Source organism: Camelus bactrianus, chromosome X (assembly GCF_048773025.1).
Source record: "Camelus bactrianus isolate YW-2024 breed Bactrian camel chromosome X, ASM4877302v1, whole genome shotgun sequence".
NCBI lineage: Eukaryota > Metazoa > Chordata > Mammalia > Artiodactyla > Camelidae > Camelus > Camelus bactrianus.
In genome coordinates this window covers 28,209,365-28,229,678 of record NC_133575.1, presented here as the reverse complement: position 1 = coordinate 28,229,678, position 20,314 = coordinate 28,209,365, and the positions used below count along the sequence as shown (strand labels likewise).

The window sequence follows — 20,314 nt, the reverse complement described above, 5'->3', positions numbered from 1 at the left end:
GGTCCATCTCCTTACAAACTCGTGTCCTACCTTCTCTGCATTCTATTACATTAGCCTAGAAATGACCACAGCAGGAAGCCACCTCAGAAGCCAGGTGTTAAAAATGACAGAGCTGACCCACATGCCCCAGTCTGCCTTCCCACTCCATTCTACTGGGTCCCATATGTGGGGGGAAAAGCCATACATTAATAGGCACAATATTATCTTAAAATAATCCATATATATATTTATGTATACACACAGAGATAGGGTTGCATTTATTTGTAAAGCCAAAGGTAATAAAGAAAAGACATCATATTTTTAATACATGATGTGATCATGTGTAAAACTGAAAGCTGGAGAAGTTAGGGATCAATGGTAGTTTTTAAACTTTTGTAAACTTGTGAATTGTTATAATGAGCATGTGTTCCCGTTTGTTATTTAAATGCATAATTTTCTATGCATAAGGCAAATGTAGCAATCAAATATTATAATCTTGTTAAAATAGTTTCTTGATTAACCAATTCATATTAAAAACAGGTGAGGAACTGGGCAGCCAGACTGGGACTGAGTAAGGAGAGATAGAGAGGACTACTAGGAGGTCCCAAAGTGGCAGCCAACTGTATCCAACTTCTAGAGGCTCTGTGAAGACCAGCAACCAGATAGGTGCTCACAGTCACTAAGGAAAAGACAAAGGGAAACACACTGGAACTCCCTCTAAAATGAAAAATCTCGAAGCAGGGCAGCACCTCTCCAACCAACTATTACTGACTCCAAAGAGAATGGGGCTGGAGAGAAGAAAAAGGAGGAAAAGAGAGAAATCGCCTCATTTATGGTTAACTTTTTATTCTACAACCTGGTATTAAAAGTACCATGATTTTAAAAATCTGAGATGATATGGTAAATACTCTCTTGGAAGTTTTGGGCTTTTGTAATTTCTATACAAAGCTTAAACCCCACACAAGTGAATAATGAACAAATCATAATTATGAACATTTTTCCATTGACAGTTTATTATAATACACCAGTATCTTCTGTTTTGGTTAAATGTAAACAAACATCCTACTTTATAACAGAGACTGTGCAATAGTCCTGTGATTTGGTTTGACAGATCTACATGAAAATAATGTTCTTTAAAGAATTAAGGTGCCATTACAAACTGCCTTCCATAAGGCTAGGTCAAAGAGTAAGGAATAGATGATTATATCAGAACAAAGCATAGTCCTTTATGAACTGTACTCCCCCTACTGACTGCCCATTCTATTTCCACTCACACCATCAAAAAAGGTAGACATGGTATCATGCATAACCCAGACCCCTCCCCAAACACAACAGATAATATTTCAAGGCACCACTCCAACACTGTCTTCAGTTATGATCTATTAGATGGTTACTGAAATCCCCTTGAGATTTCCCATTACCTGACTTTCAGCAGCCACAATGCTAAAACTCTAGGTGCTCCATTGTCAATGGGCAGCAGGTTTGTGCTAAGAATGGAGTCTCCAAAAAGACGAACATATCCTAAACACTGCTCTTCTGAATCCATAAGAGGAGCTATGAATATCTCCAAAGTTGCTTCTAGCTACCTGGTAATGTCCCTCAGAGGTTCTTGAATCACTTTCTGTACTTATTTTAAATATTAATTTAAATAATCTTTGTAACTACCCAATCACATCCTTATTTTAAATATCCAAATATCCTAGAAAAGCACATAAAAAGCAGATATTAATTTACACTATAGTTACTCAAGTGGCCTTGCCAACCTGAATGCATTAACGCTCCACATGCCTCTGGGTCTGATTCATTCTCTGCTGGTCTCCTTTATGTGATGCAGGTTGCTACTATTTCAAAAACAGTAAGGTCTCTGTGAGAGGCATGATAAAATACTTTTAAAAATACTAGAAACAGACCCAAAGTTGCCAAGGACACCCTACACAAAAACCAAATTATGCACTGAGTAAACAATAATTAGAATCAGTTTTCCTCACCCCTCATTTCCTTTTTACTGTACTGAATGCTTTTAAAACTACATAATTTTAATTTAAGTTACTGTCAATGCCCTATTACTTTAACAAGGTAAGCATAACTAGTTTTATTATGCATCAAAAATGTTTTTTAATCCATAACAAGGTTGATAAAACGCTACCGTATATACATAAAGAGTTGATAAAATTAAGAGCTGGATGTTTTGAATTTTAAACAAGAGATCTGTGTAAGCAGCTCTTTGCAGGAAAGAGCCCTTTCCAGGAAAGAGCCCTTTCCAGGAAGCAGCTCTCGGCAAGGGGCGCTTCTGTCTTGTCACTTTAGCAAAGCTGTATTTCAACTAACCTTGGCCCCAAGCACATCTTTCAAACCTTTTGATCACTCAATGCCTCGCCTAATCTGTTGATTTTTTTCTTAATGAAGTAGAAATGAAGAATAAATAATTAACAGATAACTAGATCTGTTCCCCAGCTTCCCCTGCAGTAACCTCACAAGTAAACTGCATGAACAGAAAGCATCTAAGGAAAGATCACGAGTCAAGAAGCCTGCACGCAGTGGGAGATGGCTAAGAATCTGGTCCCCATCTTGATGATTAACTGAAATTTCTTCACCTTTTTCCCTTTAAAAGCTTTCACAGCTAACTAGAACCTCTGGAGTTGGTTCTAGAATACAAGTCTGCCTCCTCCCCACGTTATGAGCCTCCTGAATAAAGCAAACTTCCCGTTCCAACCAGCACTTGTCTCTAGAGTATTGGCTTTCTAGTAGTGAGCAGTCGAACCTGAGTTTGGTAACAACTGCACATTTTAAAATATATTTCTTCCACCAGCAAAATGTTCAGTATACTTGTAATTAAGACTGTGTGCTTCATCTCTAAAGTTAGAAAGGAATGATTTATATTAATGAATAAGGTAGAAATTATAATTTATCATTTAAGCTCCCACGAATGCATTATTCATCTGCATATGCCAAATCCTTATTGTATTTGTTTTAACGTCAGAAGATATGTATAACCCTGTACCTTAAAACCAGTAACTTGCAAAACAGAACAAGACTGTGATTACTTATTTTTAAGAAAAGCCCAAGAATTCTGCTAAACCATATCTTGCTCATGATTAAGAAAACAACAAATTGTATTGGTTTCTTTCGAGTGAGCAACTCAGTCAGGCACTACCCAGGAGTTTGTGTGCCAAGAAATTCACAGAGCAGACACTTCAGTGGAAGCTTTACAGCTAAGGACGCTGAAGCTTCTGAACACCAGCCAATTGCAAATGTACAGGACCCCTGGCTCCTGATGTCATTAGAACTACATTAATTTTGCTATTTGGAGAGACAACTATATTTCATATGAAAAAGGGGGTGATATTCAAAATATTCATCTCTAAATATCAATGAATCCTACAATCTAAAAGGGAAGTTTATATCAATATCTAGTATAAGGGCCTGACAATGAGCTTGTTTGATTGTAATGTAAGTGTCTGACATTAAACTTTTGATTGTCAACTTCTCTACTTCAGAGATATCCATTTCAAATAAACATACTGGCAGGAACACAGTAGATACTAAGAGCCAAGCAGCCCCACCCATGCAATTCCCCTTTTTAGAAAGCTCTGGTTGACCTAGATAACTGACCAGACTCACTGCTTATTTTTCCCCTCCTGTGCTTTAGTTCCCACACTTATATTTTAAATTTACCAATAAAGAGTGAACCTGTGAAACCCTAGGCACCCCACCTTAGACCCCAATAAAGGTGGAACACAGGCCTGTGCTCACCTGCTCCCCATCTCTACCCTCCCCAACCCCACCTCACTGTGTGGCCCTAGGAATGCTGTGCACCCTTCAGTACCTATGAGTAGTAAACCTTGTTTTTTCAAAATTCCCTGACAGCTGTTGTTGAAGTGTATCTTGCAATCATAATAGGAACCACCAAGGCAGGTCCAGCCACAATGGCTCAGAAAGGGGAAATGTCTGTGGAGGCTCCCCTAAGGAATAAGGGATCAGGTGAGCGCCCTCAAATTTCTAGCCAATGGCATCACTACTGATAGGAAGAGACAGACTCAAAACAAAATAGTACAGGATCCTTAGAACTCTGGCAATGACAGTATCTAGCCTTTAGTTACCAGGTCTTCAGTGGGTCCAAGGTCCAGAAGGAGTTGTCAGGGCAGGTCAGGCCCAGGGTGTGAGTACTTAGGACTGCATGGTTACCAATCCGCCAAGAAATATTTCAATATTTCAATATATCCCCCACTGGAAAGGATATATACTATGTACCAGCTAAACCGCAGCTCTGATTTTAGTTCAACCATCTATACCAAATATCCCTGTACTATTTTTACTGTACATTTCTAATTGGCCTTTCACTTAGAACATAATAGGTGGTTTAACTTGTATTAAAACAAAATCTTCCTATTCAAGCAATCAATTATATACTACCATATGACATATCGTAACTGAAAAATAAGTTTATTCAGTTTTGTTACTAAACTGACCATGTTACAGCAATAAAATCTTAGGGCTTGAAAAGTTAAATGGAAGTAAAGTTGTATGATAGAGATAATAGAACTTGGTCACAAATCTAGGCTCTCTCACTCTACAACTGGATGAGGTTCCAAAAGATAAATAACAGTAGTAGTACTTCAATTTCCTCTGCTATAAATTTGAGAGTATACCTTACAATGTAGATCTCCTAAACAGATTAAGGTAGATAATGTATTAGCAAATTAAAACAAACTTACTCTAAAAGACCGAAGGGTATTTAAAGAGTCTCACAGCAACACCATTTTCTAGTGGCAGTGTTATTTCTTGCCAAATGTTTAACTGTTCCACTATTTAATCTTTCTGGACGGCATTCTTTTATTAATTCTTTTTAGGTCCAGTGCTTCACAAACTTTACTGTGTACATGAATCACATGGGGATATTTTTAAAATATATACAGACTCCTTAGGTCTGGAGTGGACCTGAAATTCTGCCTTTCAAACAAGCTCAATTATCTGTCCCCAGACTAGCAACCTCAGTACTAAATGGGAACCTGTTAGACATCCAAATCTTCAGGTCCTATCCAAGAGTCAACCAAATCAGGAATTCTGGGGATAGGACTCGGGGATGGGGCTTGGAACCTGTTTTAACAAGTCCTCCAAGTGAGTTAAATGTAAAGTTGGTAAAGTTGGAGAACCTTAAGCAAGGATTCTCAGCTTTGTCTTCCCATTAGAATTCAGCAGGGAGCTTTTAAAATTAAAAAAAAAAAAAGTCACCCTCTAGACAAATTTTATCATAGTCTCTGGGTTGCACTGAATCATGTGTATTTTTAAAATACCCCAGGTGATTCCAGCACCCAGCCATAAGAATCACTGCTCTAGAAGAAGAAAACAGCTGATATCTGAATAGCACCCCCACCACATCTATTGATATATAAGTCATTTAGATTTCTTTTAATCGGCTGAAATTCGAATTTTCAATTACTCTTGTTACCTCTATTACAAAACAGATGAAATGTTTTCTTTTACTCTAAAGTTACTGAAATTAAATTTGGGCACTAAAAACCTATGGAAGATATAACGAGTTTTGAGTATAATGCATATGTGTTAAATATTTGGGGGACTAAAAAAATGCATGAAGAACCTCAGAGTTCTAACATGCCACATTCCTAATAATGAACTCTCAGTTAATGTTTGCTATTTTAACAATGAGGCACTGCTAACTCAGGTTAATCTCCTAGTTACCTGAAACATGAAGTAGAAATTACTCTTGATTTTATCAAAGTAAATACCTTATTATATATGAGGTTAATCATAGGAAAATATTAAACTATCTTTGGCAATCTTAGGCTTTCTATAAAATTTGTCACCCAAAGCCATAACTTTCAGTCTTTGCAAGGTCTAGGTAAAGTAACAGTGAACTTATAAAGCAAGAGCAAGTAGCAAGACATCATTCTCCTAATTACAAGTTCCTTCAGGGTATAATGTTCCCTTGTCCTTCATCTGGAGTGGAAACCACAGTGAAAAATAGGGGATTACACCATTCTGGCACCTCTTAATCCATTTGATATCTGTGTGAATTCCCAGATAAGACACATTTTCAAACATAAGAACACATAATTCTACAACATAATATAGATGATTTGGAGATTATCCAAAGAATTTCTCACCCTCACGACAGTTGGATTCCTGCCCCTGTCCCTTCTCTTTCTGCTCAAAACTGTCTGTATGGGGATTTACCTTTTACCCAGGGTGAACCCAATTACTCTCTGAATAGTAGAAATCCAATCACTCTCATATCACTATAGTAGCCCTGAGATCACTCTTGAAATCTAGAATACTGACTTTAAAACTAATGCCAAGTCTAGAACATTTATTCAGATATTACAACATACTAGCACAGGGACTGTTCTGAGCATTTTACAAGTATTTTCTAACTAAATTTTCATATCACCATCTGCTCAAAGATCACATCCTCAGAGATGCCTCATCTGTCTGATACATGGAGGTATCCCTTATTCTCGATCTCATTAAACTCATATACTTTCCTTATTAAACCGCGGTATTATTTATCAGTTGTCTCCTCCATTACAATGTTAAACCCAAACTCCTAATTTATCCCCTCCCACACTCAGGGGATATTTCTTAATTAATTTCCTAATTCTAGAGAGCAGAGCCTATTTAAAACTTTAAGTTCAAAATGTACTTAATATAATTATAAACTAAATTCCTCCGAATATAATGGCAATATAAAAACTAAAATCTTAAGTCCAGGAAAAAAAAAACACAAAACATATTCTAGATACTCAAGAAGCCATTTTACTCAGATAAATCTCCCTTTCCCTCCCCTTGCCTCTCAAAAACACACACATGCTCCTGTTTTGTTACCTCATATGCCAAAAGTGAAAATCAAGAAGAAAAAATGGAATTGATGAGGACATAAGGAAGATAACAAGTGAATCTAAAATAGAGGTTAATTCAAAAAGGAGCAAGGAGAGGAAATGTATTTTACTATTGTGTTCCTTGACTCCCTCAAAAATCTTTTTTTCCCTTTTTTATTGAGGTATAGTTGATTTACAATGTTGGGTTAGTTTCTGAAAAACATTCTCAATATCATTTAAGTGACTTTATAAATGGACACAAAAATCCCATATAAAACCATAAACTTCTAAAATAAGATATAATTTTATTTCAATAGTAAGCACATGCTTCCTTTTTGTGAGAAAATATTTTCATTTTTACAAGGAATGTATTTTTCATTTTGAAATTTCATTGATGTGTGAAATGTACAATTTCAAAAGAGCACTTTAGCAGTTGTTTTTATACTAGGTTTCAATTTCATACATTGATTTGAAGCGTTTTGCAAACACTATTAATTTAAAACATCTAAAAGTTATATAAGTATGTAAATTTATTTTTAAGTAAATATCTTCTGTAGAGTTGTTTGCTGATGGTAGTTCTAACACAGGCTATCTCAGTGAAACTATAAACATTCACTTTATTTATGCTATAACTATGGAGACAATTTTTGGGGTTTTGCCTCATCAATACATCATCAATAGAACAATAAAAATAAATGAATAATATCCCAGTTTTCAGTGAGTGGACACTAATTACTATCATGATCATATGTCAAACATGGAATCTTCATTAATGTATTCTATTCAGAGCATATTTCTTGATCAATTCCCCAATTCTAGAGTGTAGAGTCTATTTAAGACCTATGCAGCCATCCCCAATACCCCCACCACCCCAGGACATTATTAGTTGCTCCTTTTGTGTTGCATTCTCTATTTACCTCTATTGGTACCAAATACTTGTTTAAAGTCTACCTTCCCTATTATATTGACCTCTAACAAGGAAAGGCCACTTCCTATTTCATCTTTGCTTCCCCAATATCTTGGGCAGAGTACACAAGGATTACTCACAATAAATATACACTAAAAGATGAAAAGTAATAAAAGAATCATGAGACTCAAATTTATTCCAAAGAGGCTGAGGTGAAAGGGAGGCTCCTAGGGAATTTATTGCTGGAAGACCTCATTTATCTCAATGGGATGAAAGATGGAATGCCTGGCAAGAGAAAGGCAGGCAGCTTTGGAGAGTTCAAAAGAGAACCTTATAAGGACTTAACAAAGCATCAGCAAAAGGATTTGCCAGGATTAAGGTTTCAGGGAATGTTCATGATTTTGTTTCCTTGCACATGGAAAAGCCTACTGGAGCCCATTTAGGATTTTCAAAGTTTTTAAATTAGTTCCAAAAGGTCTGCTTTATCCCAAACCTGCTGAGGGTTGAAATGGAGTTTCGGGTCAGGGAAGAAGGGTAGGGAAAGCCAGTTAAGAGCAAACAAGTCTCAAGGCTGAAAGGAAGCTCACAACAACAAAAAGAAAAGGCACAAAAATCATCAAACAGATGACCCTCCTCCTTCTAGAGACTGTTTTCAGGTCTCCTTACATCCTGTTTGCTGACCAGACGTCAACATGCCACAACAATTAAATCTGTTCCTGCCTCTCTTAGAGGCAACTGTACCACCATCCAAGAAACCATCTAGTTAGCACAGCAGTTAGTGAAACTATTTCCTTCCTCATCCTGTTAATGTGGTCTGAGAGCTTTGCTCATGGATAAGCTATTATTGATTTTTACTGGTGAGCGCAAAGGTACACCTTATGTAGTGCCTTCGGCAAAGTGTGAATTTGTGGACTAGAGCAAAGTAAAGCTAAACTTCTATGAACAAGGTCAATAACATACAAAGAGGCGGAATTCCTCCCAGGACAGAGACATGGAGTTTAGTTCTTGATAGGAGCCTAAAGCAATGCCATTTAAAAAAAAAATTTTATGTCAACAAAAGAGGGACTTTAAGCATCAAAAGAGAAAAATGGGGGTCTGAGAGGTGTAATTTAGATGAATTGATCCATCAACATACATGAAAATGGGACACGGAAGCTAGAGCTCAAATCTACATGAACTGCATCCTGGATACGGTCATACTTTGCCTTGGATGCAACATTCCAGCATCATCTGACTCACGTCCTTCTAATTCCTAACACAGAAATCAATCCTTTGACCGTAAATATACTATATAGTAATGATCTCACTCAAAGTTAATAAATTTTCACACAGAGTACATATTCATTTTCAGTATACAATTCACTCTACACTATAAACATTTTTACCAAATTTTACTGCTCTACACATTCACCTCATAATTTGGTGAGTCAATCTCAAGGTGTAATATAAAAGGAGAATTTCTGGTCCTACAAGATCTGAAATCCAGAAACATGGTTTAACCAAGGTGTGCTTTAATTTCCTTGAGTCTGTTTAAGGAATATGTAACAAAGTCCTATTGGTTCAAAACTCCTTATGCTGATGTTTCTTATTTTCATTTACTACTTCCTTTGTGCCAGTTCTTGTACACTTAACAATATTAACTCAATGAATTTCTCACAATTACAGGTGAGCTAGATTTTGCTATAACCCCCATGTTACAGATGAGGGAACTGAGAGGCTCAGACTAAATAACTTCATCAAAGTTAACAGAGCCAGGATTCAAACCTAGGCAGCCTAGCTCCAGATTACATGTCAGCAGCCAGTATTACACTGTTTCTCATGAAAGCATCATTACACTGGGAACTTCTTAAAGAAAATCTTTATGTCCAAAATCATTATTTTAGATGTCTCTCTTTTTAACATTTTGTAATAATGTAGAATAAAAGCCTACTATTCTTCACTGTCAGACACAAAAGAATCTACATTTAAATGTCTTACCGGTTATCGCTGTTATCGCAGAAAAGAACATGGGTGAAAAATGACACAGGTTTAGATGATTTGAAGCTGAAGTGGCATGTTAGCGCAGCATTAGTTCCACTGGGAGAGCCTGTGATGACTTGGCCTTTTGGGAAATTCGCAGAAAGAGGCTGAATCTCATCACCATTAAGAAGCGTTGCTGGGGGAATCTGGACACTTAAAGTTGAATCTCTGTTTGAGATTTAAAAAAAAAATATTTAGCTCAAAATACACACAAACAATTGGATTTAAATGCATTTTTCTCTGTTTTTTGAATCTTTAGGAAAATTAAAACAAAAAATATTTACAATAATATGCCCAATTACTAAAAATATTTTTGTATCAGCTCTCATTTTCTGGTCATAACATAAGTAAAACTGGTAATATGTTAATTTAACTAAGAACCACATAAGATGATCAGAAGTTCTTTTTGTCCTCTCAGAATTCAAAACAGGGTTAAAACATCTGATTAAATATAATGTGTTTTCAATCACAGCCATGATAAAAACAGTATTATCCTTAAATATGTCCTGACAAAAATTTACTAAAAATTACTTTAATAGCTACAGCTTTATTGCATGTAGACTAAACAATATTAACAAATGCATACACATATCATTTTTTAAAAATTTGTATACTATTATGCACTTGTATACATACATCATTAATTTTTTTCAGTCATTACTATTAAAAATTCTACTTGATGTTCACATATTTCACTATATATTATATTTAGCCAACCTAAAATGTTGGTGATTTTTAATAGCACAGTATGTAGTATTCACTTTCAATTCTACTTAATACTTGATAACTTTTAGTTGTCAATAAATATTTCACCATATTACTTTGTTTTATTTTATTATATATATAGGTTCCTAAAGCAAATGAGTGTTATCAGATGGAAATTTTCCCTAGTATTCTAATTAAAATGAGGATTGTTCAGCTAATTAACGAGAAAAAGTAAAGAAAGATCTCAAGTAAAGATCTAAGTAAAGAAAGAAACCTTGAGTTAGTGAAATCCATACCGTTCACTGGATAAAACATGAAAAAGTAGTTTATAAATTCAGGTTTGAATCCAATTCTGTTGCTAATTAACTAAGGGTCATTGGATAAGTCATTAACACTGTTGATTTTATTGTATATATAATGAGAAGACTAGGTTACATCATCTCTCTAGTCCCTTTCACACACTCATTTCACTATACCATGTTTTATAAGACAGCTTTTAACTTGAGGTAGTTTTTAAATTGATACCATTATACATTACTCAAAAGCTGAAAGAGTAAAAGATGAATTCATATATGAGACTGTTTCTTGACAAAAGAAAAACTTTCTAGCACAACATAATTCAAGTCATTTCTATTTCCCGTTTAAGCAGCAGGGTTTAGAGTCTACTTACAAGATAGGGTATTGAAAAAAACTGAATCCCAGAGTTGTCGAGTTAATGTTGGAAAAACTACATTCTCTCACAAAATAGCATTTAGAACAGGCCTCGAGGCAGAAGTAAGCAAGCACTCATATTTTGGAGGCCAAACGGCAGGAAACTAAAGGCCATTCTATGCTTCTCAACATGAATAATTTTCATTTATTTTCAACTGTTACATCACACTTGGAACTTGTTTTCTCTGGATCGCAGAATGCCTAACTATAAAATACGGTACTGAACCAGAGAAGCTCTGAGATGGGTCCAAGATCTGGTAGTTTATGAAAATAATGCTAATTTGTAATTCATGGTGATACACAAATCCTCAAAAGTTACATAACTTTAACATGTCAACTAGCCACTCTTCACATCTATTTCTTTCTATCTGTAGACAGGCATATATTTCTAAATACAAATTTGTCTGGCTTTCCTTATCATAATTTTTCATAAAGGATATCAATATATGTAGTCTTCCTTGACTTTTATTTAATCTCAGTATTTTGTTTATAAGATACTTAATAAAGTTGTCTTATGCTGAAGTCTCTCCACTTCACAGCTATAGAATATTCATGTACATATGTATTGAAAATTACATATTCCTTCATCTGTCACAGGACATTTGTGTAGTTTCCAGATTTTGCTATTCTTTGTAATGCAATTACAAATAATTTCAAACAAACCTTGCAGTACACATGTGCAAGAGCTTTTCTTCTTTCTGTTTTAATTGAAGTACAGTTGACTTACAATATTATATTGATTTCAAGGGTACAGCATACACAGTGATTCAATATTCAAAGTTATTATAAAACATTGGTTGTATTTCCTGTGCTGTACATTACACCCTTTTATCTTATTTATTTTATACCTAGTAGTTTGTACCTCTTAATCTTCTTCCCCTATCTTGACCCTCTCCCCATCCCTTTCCCTCTGGTAACCACTAGTCTGTCCTATCTATGAGTCTATTTCTGTTTTTGTTAAATTCATTAGTTTGTTTTCTTTTTTAGATTCCACATAAGGTGAAATTATACTGTTTGTCTTTCTCTGACTTTTCACTAAGCATAATACCCTTCAGGTCCATCCCTGTTATTGCAAATGGCATTATTTTATTCCTTTTTATGACTGGGTAATATTCCAGTGTGTGTGTGTGTGTGTGTGTGTGTGTGTGTGTGTGTGTGTGTGTGTGTGTGTGTGTGTGTGTGTGTGTGTGTGTGTGTGTGTGTGTGTGTGTGTGTGTGTGTGTGTGTATACACACCATATCATCTTTATCTATTATATTGACAGACACTTGGGTTGCTTCCTTATCTTGGCTACTGTAAACAATGCTGCTATGAATGTTGGGGTGCATGTACCTTTTTAAATTAGTGTTTTTCTTTTCTTTGGATATATACTCCAAAGTGGAATTGCTGGATCATACAGCAGTTCTATTATTAGTTTTCTGAAGAAACTCCATACTGCTTTTCATAGTGGCTATACCGATTACATTCCTACTGATAGTGCACAAGGGTTCCCTTTTCTTCACATCCTAGTCAACATTTATCATTTGTCGTCTTTTTACAACAGCCATTCTGACAGGTGTGAGGTGATAATCTCATTGTGGTTTTGATTTACATTTCCCTGATGAGTTTTTCTTGTACATACTATGAAGTGGAATGGTTGGGCTGTGAAATATGTAGATGTTAAACTTTATATAGTATTATCCAGTGTAGTCCTACTCACTGACACTGTAACTAGTAGTCTGACTTTTTAAAGTTTACCTACCTAGAACAGGCAAAATGATACCTCATTGTATAGTCTCTAATATACATTTCCAAGTTTACAAACAGGTCAATTATATGTTTTCACATGTTTATTTTCCATTTATGATTCAAGAACCTCTGAGGGACATTACCAGGTAGCTAGAAGCAACTTTGGAGATATTCAAAGCTCTTACCTATTGATAATTTTTGTCAACATTTCTATTATTTGCTGTATTTCAGATTAATTTTTATTATTTATTTTGTTACTAGCATGATTTTAAGTCTTGTTTAAGAAATCTCTCTCTACCCAGATATTAAAATTGTTTTTTCAAATTTTTTTCACATTTTACATTTTACATTTAAGCTTTTAATCTATGCGTAATGAATTTCTGTGATTAAGACAGGAATCCAGTATGAAATATTCCATACAGACAATCAATTGTTCTAGCACCATTTACTGAATAGTAATCTCTTTTCTCCAAAGATCTACAATACTACCTTTGTCATACATTCAGTATCCATCCATGTGTCGGCCTTTTTTCAAGTCTCTCTATTCTATACCTTGGCTTATTTTCTCTCTCACTGAACCACTGACACTGATTTAGTCTTGATATTTGGGGAGGCAAGCCCTTCTCATCTTATTATTCTTTGGTGGTGGCTTGGCTATTCTTGACCCTTAATTCTTCCATATAAAATTTAGAATTTTACTTGTCAATCTCTATGAAAAATTTTATTTGAATTTATATTGCAGTTGCATGGAATATCTAAATTAATTTGTGGGGAACTGTCCTTTTTATAATATTGAATATCTCCATTCATGAATATGGCATTAATCTTCATTTATTTATGAGTTCTTTGACTTAAGTTTCGTAATTTTCTCTGTAGAGTTCCATACAGTTCTTTCTATTATCTTTAACTGTTAATGTCTTCATGAATAGTAGTTTTACAGTTGCATGTTCAAAATGTTTTATGCTGAAATGTTACACTGAATTTTAAATATTGGACTTAACATTTATCTGTGTTGATAAATGATCTTCATAGCTTTCAAAATTTGCCTGTAGACTCTTTTAATTTCCTATATGGAAATCATCTAATCTATAGATAATGATGGTTTTGAAGCTTCTTTTCCTACTCTTATTTTACTTTTAAAAAGTATTTTACTTTTCTTAACTCCCTGAATGGACTAGGTTCTTTGGGAAAATGTGTTGGGGAGGCAATGATAATAGGCATCCTTGTCTTTTCTATTTTATTTAAAGGGAATTCATTTAAATTCTGATAATGTGTAATAATGTCTCCTGTAGGTTTATGATAGGAAACTTTAGCAACTTAAAGAATATCTCTTTTATTCCTGTTTAATAGTTTTATAGTACATGATTTTATCAAATTCTTTTTTTCTTCATGGAAATGATCATAATCATTATTTTAATGTAATGTAAACTAGTATTTTTATTTGTCAATGCAGTAGATGAAATAAAAAGATATTTTAGATTTTCTGACATTAGGCAAACCTTGCAATCCTAGGATACACCCAGATTGATCATGATCTATTAATATTACATTACATATGTGATATAGATTATATTATAAATGTGTGTAAATATAAAATTCAATTCATTAACGATTATTGCATCTACATTTATAAGAGAGATTGGCCTATAATTTACCTTTCTTAGACCGTCATTATCAGATTTTATAATAAAAAAATTCTGACTTCACCAAACAAATTAGGGCACATTCTCTCTTTTTCTGTTCTCTGGAAGAATTTATACAAGGTTTGATATATCAATTTTTTGGAAGTTTAGTAAAACTTGCCTGTAAAAACATCAGAGGATGGTGTTTTACTTATAAGATTTTAAGTATTGACTCAAAGACTTTATTTCCAATGTGGTTTTAGTAAATTATATATTATAGATAGACAGATTTTTTTTATTTATTTATTTATTTATTTATTTATTTATTTATTTATTTACAAATGTCCCATTGCATTTAAGTTTTAAAATGTGTTAGAATAAACTTCTTCATAGCACTTCGATTATCTCATTTTTCTCCAGTGGATATATGGTTAGGCCCCATTATTCCTAATATTATTGAGTTGTGCCTTTTTTATTTCCTTTCAACTTCACTGTAATAGTGTCCATTGTATTCGGTCTTTCAAAGAGCCAGCCTTTGGTTTCAGTGAGCCTATCTTCTATATATGCATTTTCTATTCCTTTAATTACTCATTAAATCTTCCCTTCTACATTTCTTGGGTTTAATCTGCTATTCTTAGTCTTATTTATTAAATTGAATAATTCAAACTTTCAACAATTTTAATTTAATATCAGCATTAAAGAGTATATATTTCCATCTAAAGAGTATATATTTCCATATCAGCATTAAAGAGTATATATTTCCATCTATTTTTGCTGCATTCTTTAAGTTTACTTATTTATTTTTTGCTTAACCACTGGAATTTTGGTGTTTATTTCATATAACAGATGCAGTTTATTTAACAAAAGATGCAGGTCTAATTGTCTAAAGAAAGCAAGAGAAGTCACAGTAGCTGTTTCAAGTTTAGTCTTTGTCTCTAATACTCAAACACTGTTTACAGCATTCGATTGTGTTATACACTTATGATTCTCAATGAGTATTGTTGTTTACATGTTTTAATATATAGTATTTTAATTATTACTTATTTGCAAAATTCAATATATCTTTGTTCTCTATAGAAGTGTTTTAAACATTTCTGAATGTATGGGATATCTGTTAATATTTTGATTTTTAATTATAATTATTATCAGAGAACATAGTCTATATGATGCCAACTCATGAAAATCTGTTAAACTTGCACCACAGAATGATACACTTTCAGTTCCTGTAAATATCCTAAGTTTAAGTGAGAAAAATGTGTATTCTCTAACTGCAAGGTGCAGTATTTTATAATACTATTTTTACTAATTTTAATAATATTAGTATTAAGTAAATGAGACTTCTTAATTATCTTATTCAAATCTTCTTTATCTATACAAATGTTTTTGTCTTCTGGACTCACCAGTAATTGAGATAGATGCTGAAATATCCTACAATATAGGGTATGTTTTTAATTTTCTCTTATTTCAATTTGGGGTTCATATATTTTAAGATCATTTAAATTGTGCATACAATTTTAGACTTCCGATAGTTTCTAGGTGAGCTGCATCTTTTATAATGATTTCTATATTAAAATGTTTTACCTCTTAAGTTTATTATATATGAAATTAATATTGCTATCCAGCTCTATTTTGGTTATACTGGTATACCTTTTCCCATGATTTTATTTTGGTGGTCCTCAACTGTGAGTGGTTTTGCTCCCCAGGGGACATTGAGCAATGTGCAGACATTTTCTTTCTGTAACAACTCCAGAGGGAGGATGCCACTGGATAGAGACAAGGGAGGCTGGTAAACATCCTACAAAGTAGGGGATAGCCTCCAACAAAAAAAAGAATTATCCTTTCCAAAATTTCAACAGTTCTAAAGTTGAGAAACCATGTTTTATTTCGATCTTTCTTTGTCCTTACGTTTCATATATACTTCTTTTAATAGGCAGCTGGATTTTCTTTATTATTTACTCTATTATTTCTCTTTTAACTGGTCAGAGTAATTTATTTACACTTTATTGCATTACTCAACTATTTAGTTTCTGCCACCATTTTTGTTGAAGGTTTCTCTTGCTTTTAAAAGTATGCTTCTCTTTTTCTCTCTTATAAAGTTAACTTGAGGTTTTATTTCTACACTGTTTGTGTACTCATGTACAATCTTAGGTTTAGTGGATGCTCTTAAAATTCTACCCTACATACTTTATTTTAAAAGTTCTGGTTCATTTTCCAATCTCTTTTGTACAATTCCATGTTAATGACTAATTTTCATAATGCCATCTTTTTAAGCAAATTATTTATAATTTGTATTGATAATTACATTATCTGAATTACTTATGAGTCTAAATCTTAAGATGGCTATTTGTGCTGACTTTAAGTTACAGTGTCCTCCGTCCTGAGGAGTTTTCTAATACTTGACACTGTGCTCATGTCTACTTGATAGCAATCTATGGAAACTGAAATAAGGGTCAAAACTTGGGATGGCTTCATTTAGAGTAGAAGTTCCCAAAGTAAACAAGAGGATCAGTATCACCTGGAAACTAATTATAAGTACAAATTATTATATCCCATTCCAGGCATACCGAATCGTATATTCTGGGAATAGGACCCAAAAAATCTGTTTTAAAAAGTCTTTCAGATGATACTGATATACAACAAAGTTTAAGAACCATTGTTTTAGACAAGAGTTGCTTGCTTCTACTGAAAGGTAGAAGAATTTACTCACATGGAACCACTTTAACCTCTTCCAGTGTTCCTGGATTAATCCTAGGAATCTGAGATTAAGTTTTCCTATTTTGAAGCCATCCCAAGGTTTAAGAATCAGCCTGCATTTGGCATGTTAATACAGCTCACTGCTTCTACTCTGGTTTCAGTTTATAAGTATGTACTGTTTTGGTTTGATTTGATCTGAGCCCTTTGGAGACTGCCCACACTTCTCAGCAGCCCAGCAGTTATCTACAGATATATATACAGAAACACGCACACACATACGCTCTATTTGTTTCGTACTGTGTGGGTTCATAATGTGTCTGGGCCAATATAGTACTGTGATTTGGGCTGTTTGTAAATCTTTAAAAAAAATGAAAACAGATATCATTCCTCTATAGTGCATGCATAAGATAGGCAGAATTGTGTGATGAGCACCAAGGGTCCTGTTCTTCAGTGTACAAACTGTAATTCCAATCCCTTGGGTGGCCAGAACTGTAAATATGATGAGACATCACTTTGGTGATTAAGTTATGCTATATGGCAACAGTAAAGGGATCTTCCATATGTAACTATGATCCCTAGTCAATGGATTTTGAATAAAGCAAAAGGGAGATAAACATGGGTGGATCAGATTTAATCAGGTAAGATCTTAAAAGAAGGTTTAGAGGTTAGAGACAGAGAGGTCAGAGAAATGGTCTGCTTCTGGCTTGGAATGAGTTAAATATAGTTTTTCTTTTTTCTTTTTAATGGAGGTGCTGGGGATTGAACTCAGGACCTCATGCATGCAAAACACGTGCTCTACCACTGAGTTGCATCTACCCCCCTGGACTGAGTTAAATATCCATGCTGTGAATAGGGAATGACATGGCTAGGACTTGAGGGTGGCCTCTAAGTGCCTAGAGTTGTCTAAGCCAACAGCCAGCAAGAAAATGATGTCTTAGTCCTACAACTACAAGGATTAATTCTGCCAACAACCAGAGAGCTCAGAGGACTGAGACCTAGATGAGACTGCTGCTATAGCCCTTGATTTCTGCCTCTTGAGACCTTGAGCAGTGGACATAAACTAACCAGACTCCTGACCCAAAGAAACTGAGAACAAATCTGTGTTTTAAGGTAGTAAGTCTGCAGTAATTTGTCACACAGTGAAAGAAAACTAATACACTGAATTTTTAAGCTTGCATCTTATACCATTAAGAGTGACATACCAAAGATTTTTATAAGAAAATTAAATAACTAACTGTGAGATAATTAAGTGGGCTTGTGGGGTATTTTTAATTTAAATGTACAGTTAAATATTTTAGTAGTTCACTCGAACTATAGAAAGAAGACAGGCATTGTTCATGACTCGTGTAACACTAACACAGACACACACAAAAAACACCTATAGAAAATGTGGTAAATTCACATTAAGTATTTACCTGAAATAGCTCTGAGGTAAAATGTTGATATCCATCACAGTTGTTACATTCAAAGGAACAGGAGTAAAAAATATGAAAGGAGGGTCAAACAATAACTTGGGTAATTTCACCTCTCCAACCAGACACAACATTCGATAGCAAAGTGGATTATCATTTAAACGTACAGGAATATCAGCTGTGTATTTTCTAGGAAGTTCTAGTGAAAGAAAAACATTTGTTAAGTACTTCGGATTAGTTCACACAAACCAAAAAGCATTTACATAGTTTAATCCTTACTATATATGAAAATGTACTGCACGAAGTTACAGCTCAATAGAGCAGAAGAGATTACCCAGAAACTCGATTTATCCTGCCAAGGAACTTAAGACATGTAATGAGGTGTCACTGAAATAAAAATCTTCTAAAGTGCACTTTGTCTAGAAAGAGAGCAAGTCTCCTTAAAGTAGATTTTAATTATTATGGGAAAATACATATACCCTGGGGAAACAGTACAACAGGACTTCCTTTTTTAATTGTTTTCTCTGCCTAAACAGGAGCTCTCCATCCTTCAGTATCTGCAGTATGAAGATGAGGTCAGATCATTTCCATAAGGATCTCAGGGAACTACTAAGAAATGAAGATGCTGAGAGGAAAGTAAGGTGCTTTCTGACAAAAGGCTGCCAGGGTCAACTGGCCAATTTCACCTGGTAGGAAAAGACAGGAAGTGCCCACATGGTAACTCACAAAATGAAAGGAAATTTTGTGTTGGAGAAAAGGGCACAGGAGGCTGACTAGTCTCAGATCACAAGAGTCATCACAGCAAGTTGCCAATGCCTTTTTATGGGGGGGCCAGAGGGGTTGCTTATTTTTCAATTGAAGTATAGTCAGTTCATAATGCTGTGCCAATTTCCGGTGTACAGCATAATGTTTCAGTCATAGATGATGCCTTTTAAGACTTAAATCCCCGAACATAAGTCTCATAGGGAGAAAAATGTGATCTGGTGAGTATGAATTCCAGATAGTATCTCAGAATTCAAAAACATACTTAATACTGAGGGTTTTTTTTAAAAGTAACTTTATCCTTATCTCACCACTATTTGGGGGGAAGGTAATTAGGTTTGTTTGTTTGTTTGTTTTTAATGGAGGTACTGGGGATTGAACTGAGCAATTCATGCATGCTAGGCATGTACTCTGTCACTGAGCTATACCCCAACCCGTGAATACTGAGTTTTGAGAGTATTTCTGTGTTTCACAAGTGTTCAAGGTTTCTGTGGCCATGGAGAAGAGAGTTCCTTGTGTAAGGCTACGAACAATTTAATAACACATGTTTTTAAGCTCAGGTATGCCATCTCTCTCATCTAAGATACGTGATATAAAGGTATTATAGGCATGTTTAATTTTTTTAAGAGAGGCTGAGATCATAAGGAGGAATACCCTAGTTTCGACTGCTTGGGCTCAGCCCCACACTGAAGGAAAAGTCAAATGGAAATATGTCTTATTTCCTTCAAAGTAATCTAGTCCATTTCATCTGGAAATAAATGTAGATAGGGACAGAAAGGAGAAGCTCTGTACAGAAATACAGATGGTGGCTTTAGCTGGACTAGTTTAGGATGAGACACAGTAGCAACTAAGAAGACAGACATCAAAATACACAGAAATATATAATGAAACCTAAGTATTTTTACAGTCAACTTCAGAATGCAACGAATATTTGATTCG

The 20,314-nt window shown here is 34.5% G+C and overlaps 1 protein-coding gene across 1 annotated transcript in view; it reads right to left on the bottom strand.

Moving 5' to 3' along the window:
* The window catches only part of CFAP47 (cilia and flagella associated protein 47), a 423,400-nt gene that overhangs the window by 305,666 nt on the left and 97,420 nt on the right, over positions 1-20,314 (bottom strand). Inside the window, exons 25-26 of the mRNA XM_074358969.1 lie at positions 18,617-18,812; positions 9,700-9,909 (exon numbers count right to left, since the gene is read on the bottom strand). Of these exons, the coding sequence (XP_074215070.1) occupies positions 9,700-9,909; positions 18,617-18,812 (406 nt within the window). The remainder of the gene's footprint in view (positions 1-9,699; positions 9,910-18,616; positions 18,813-20,314) is intronic.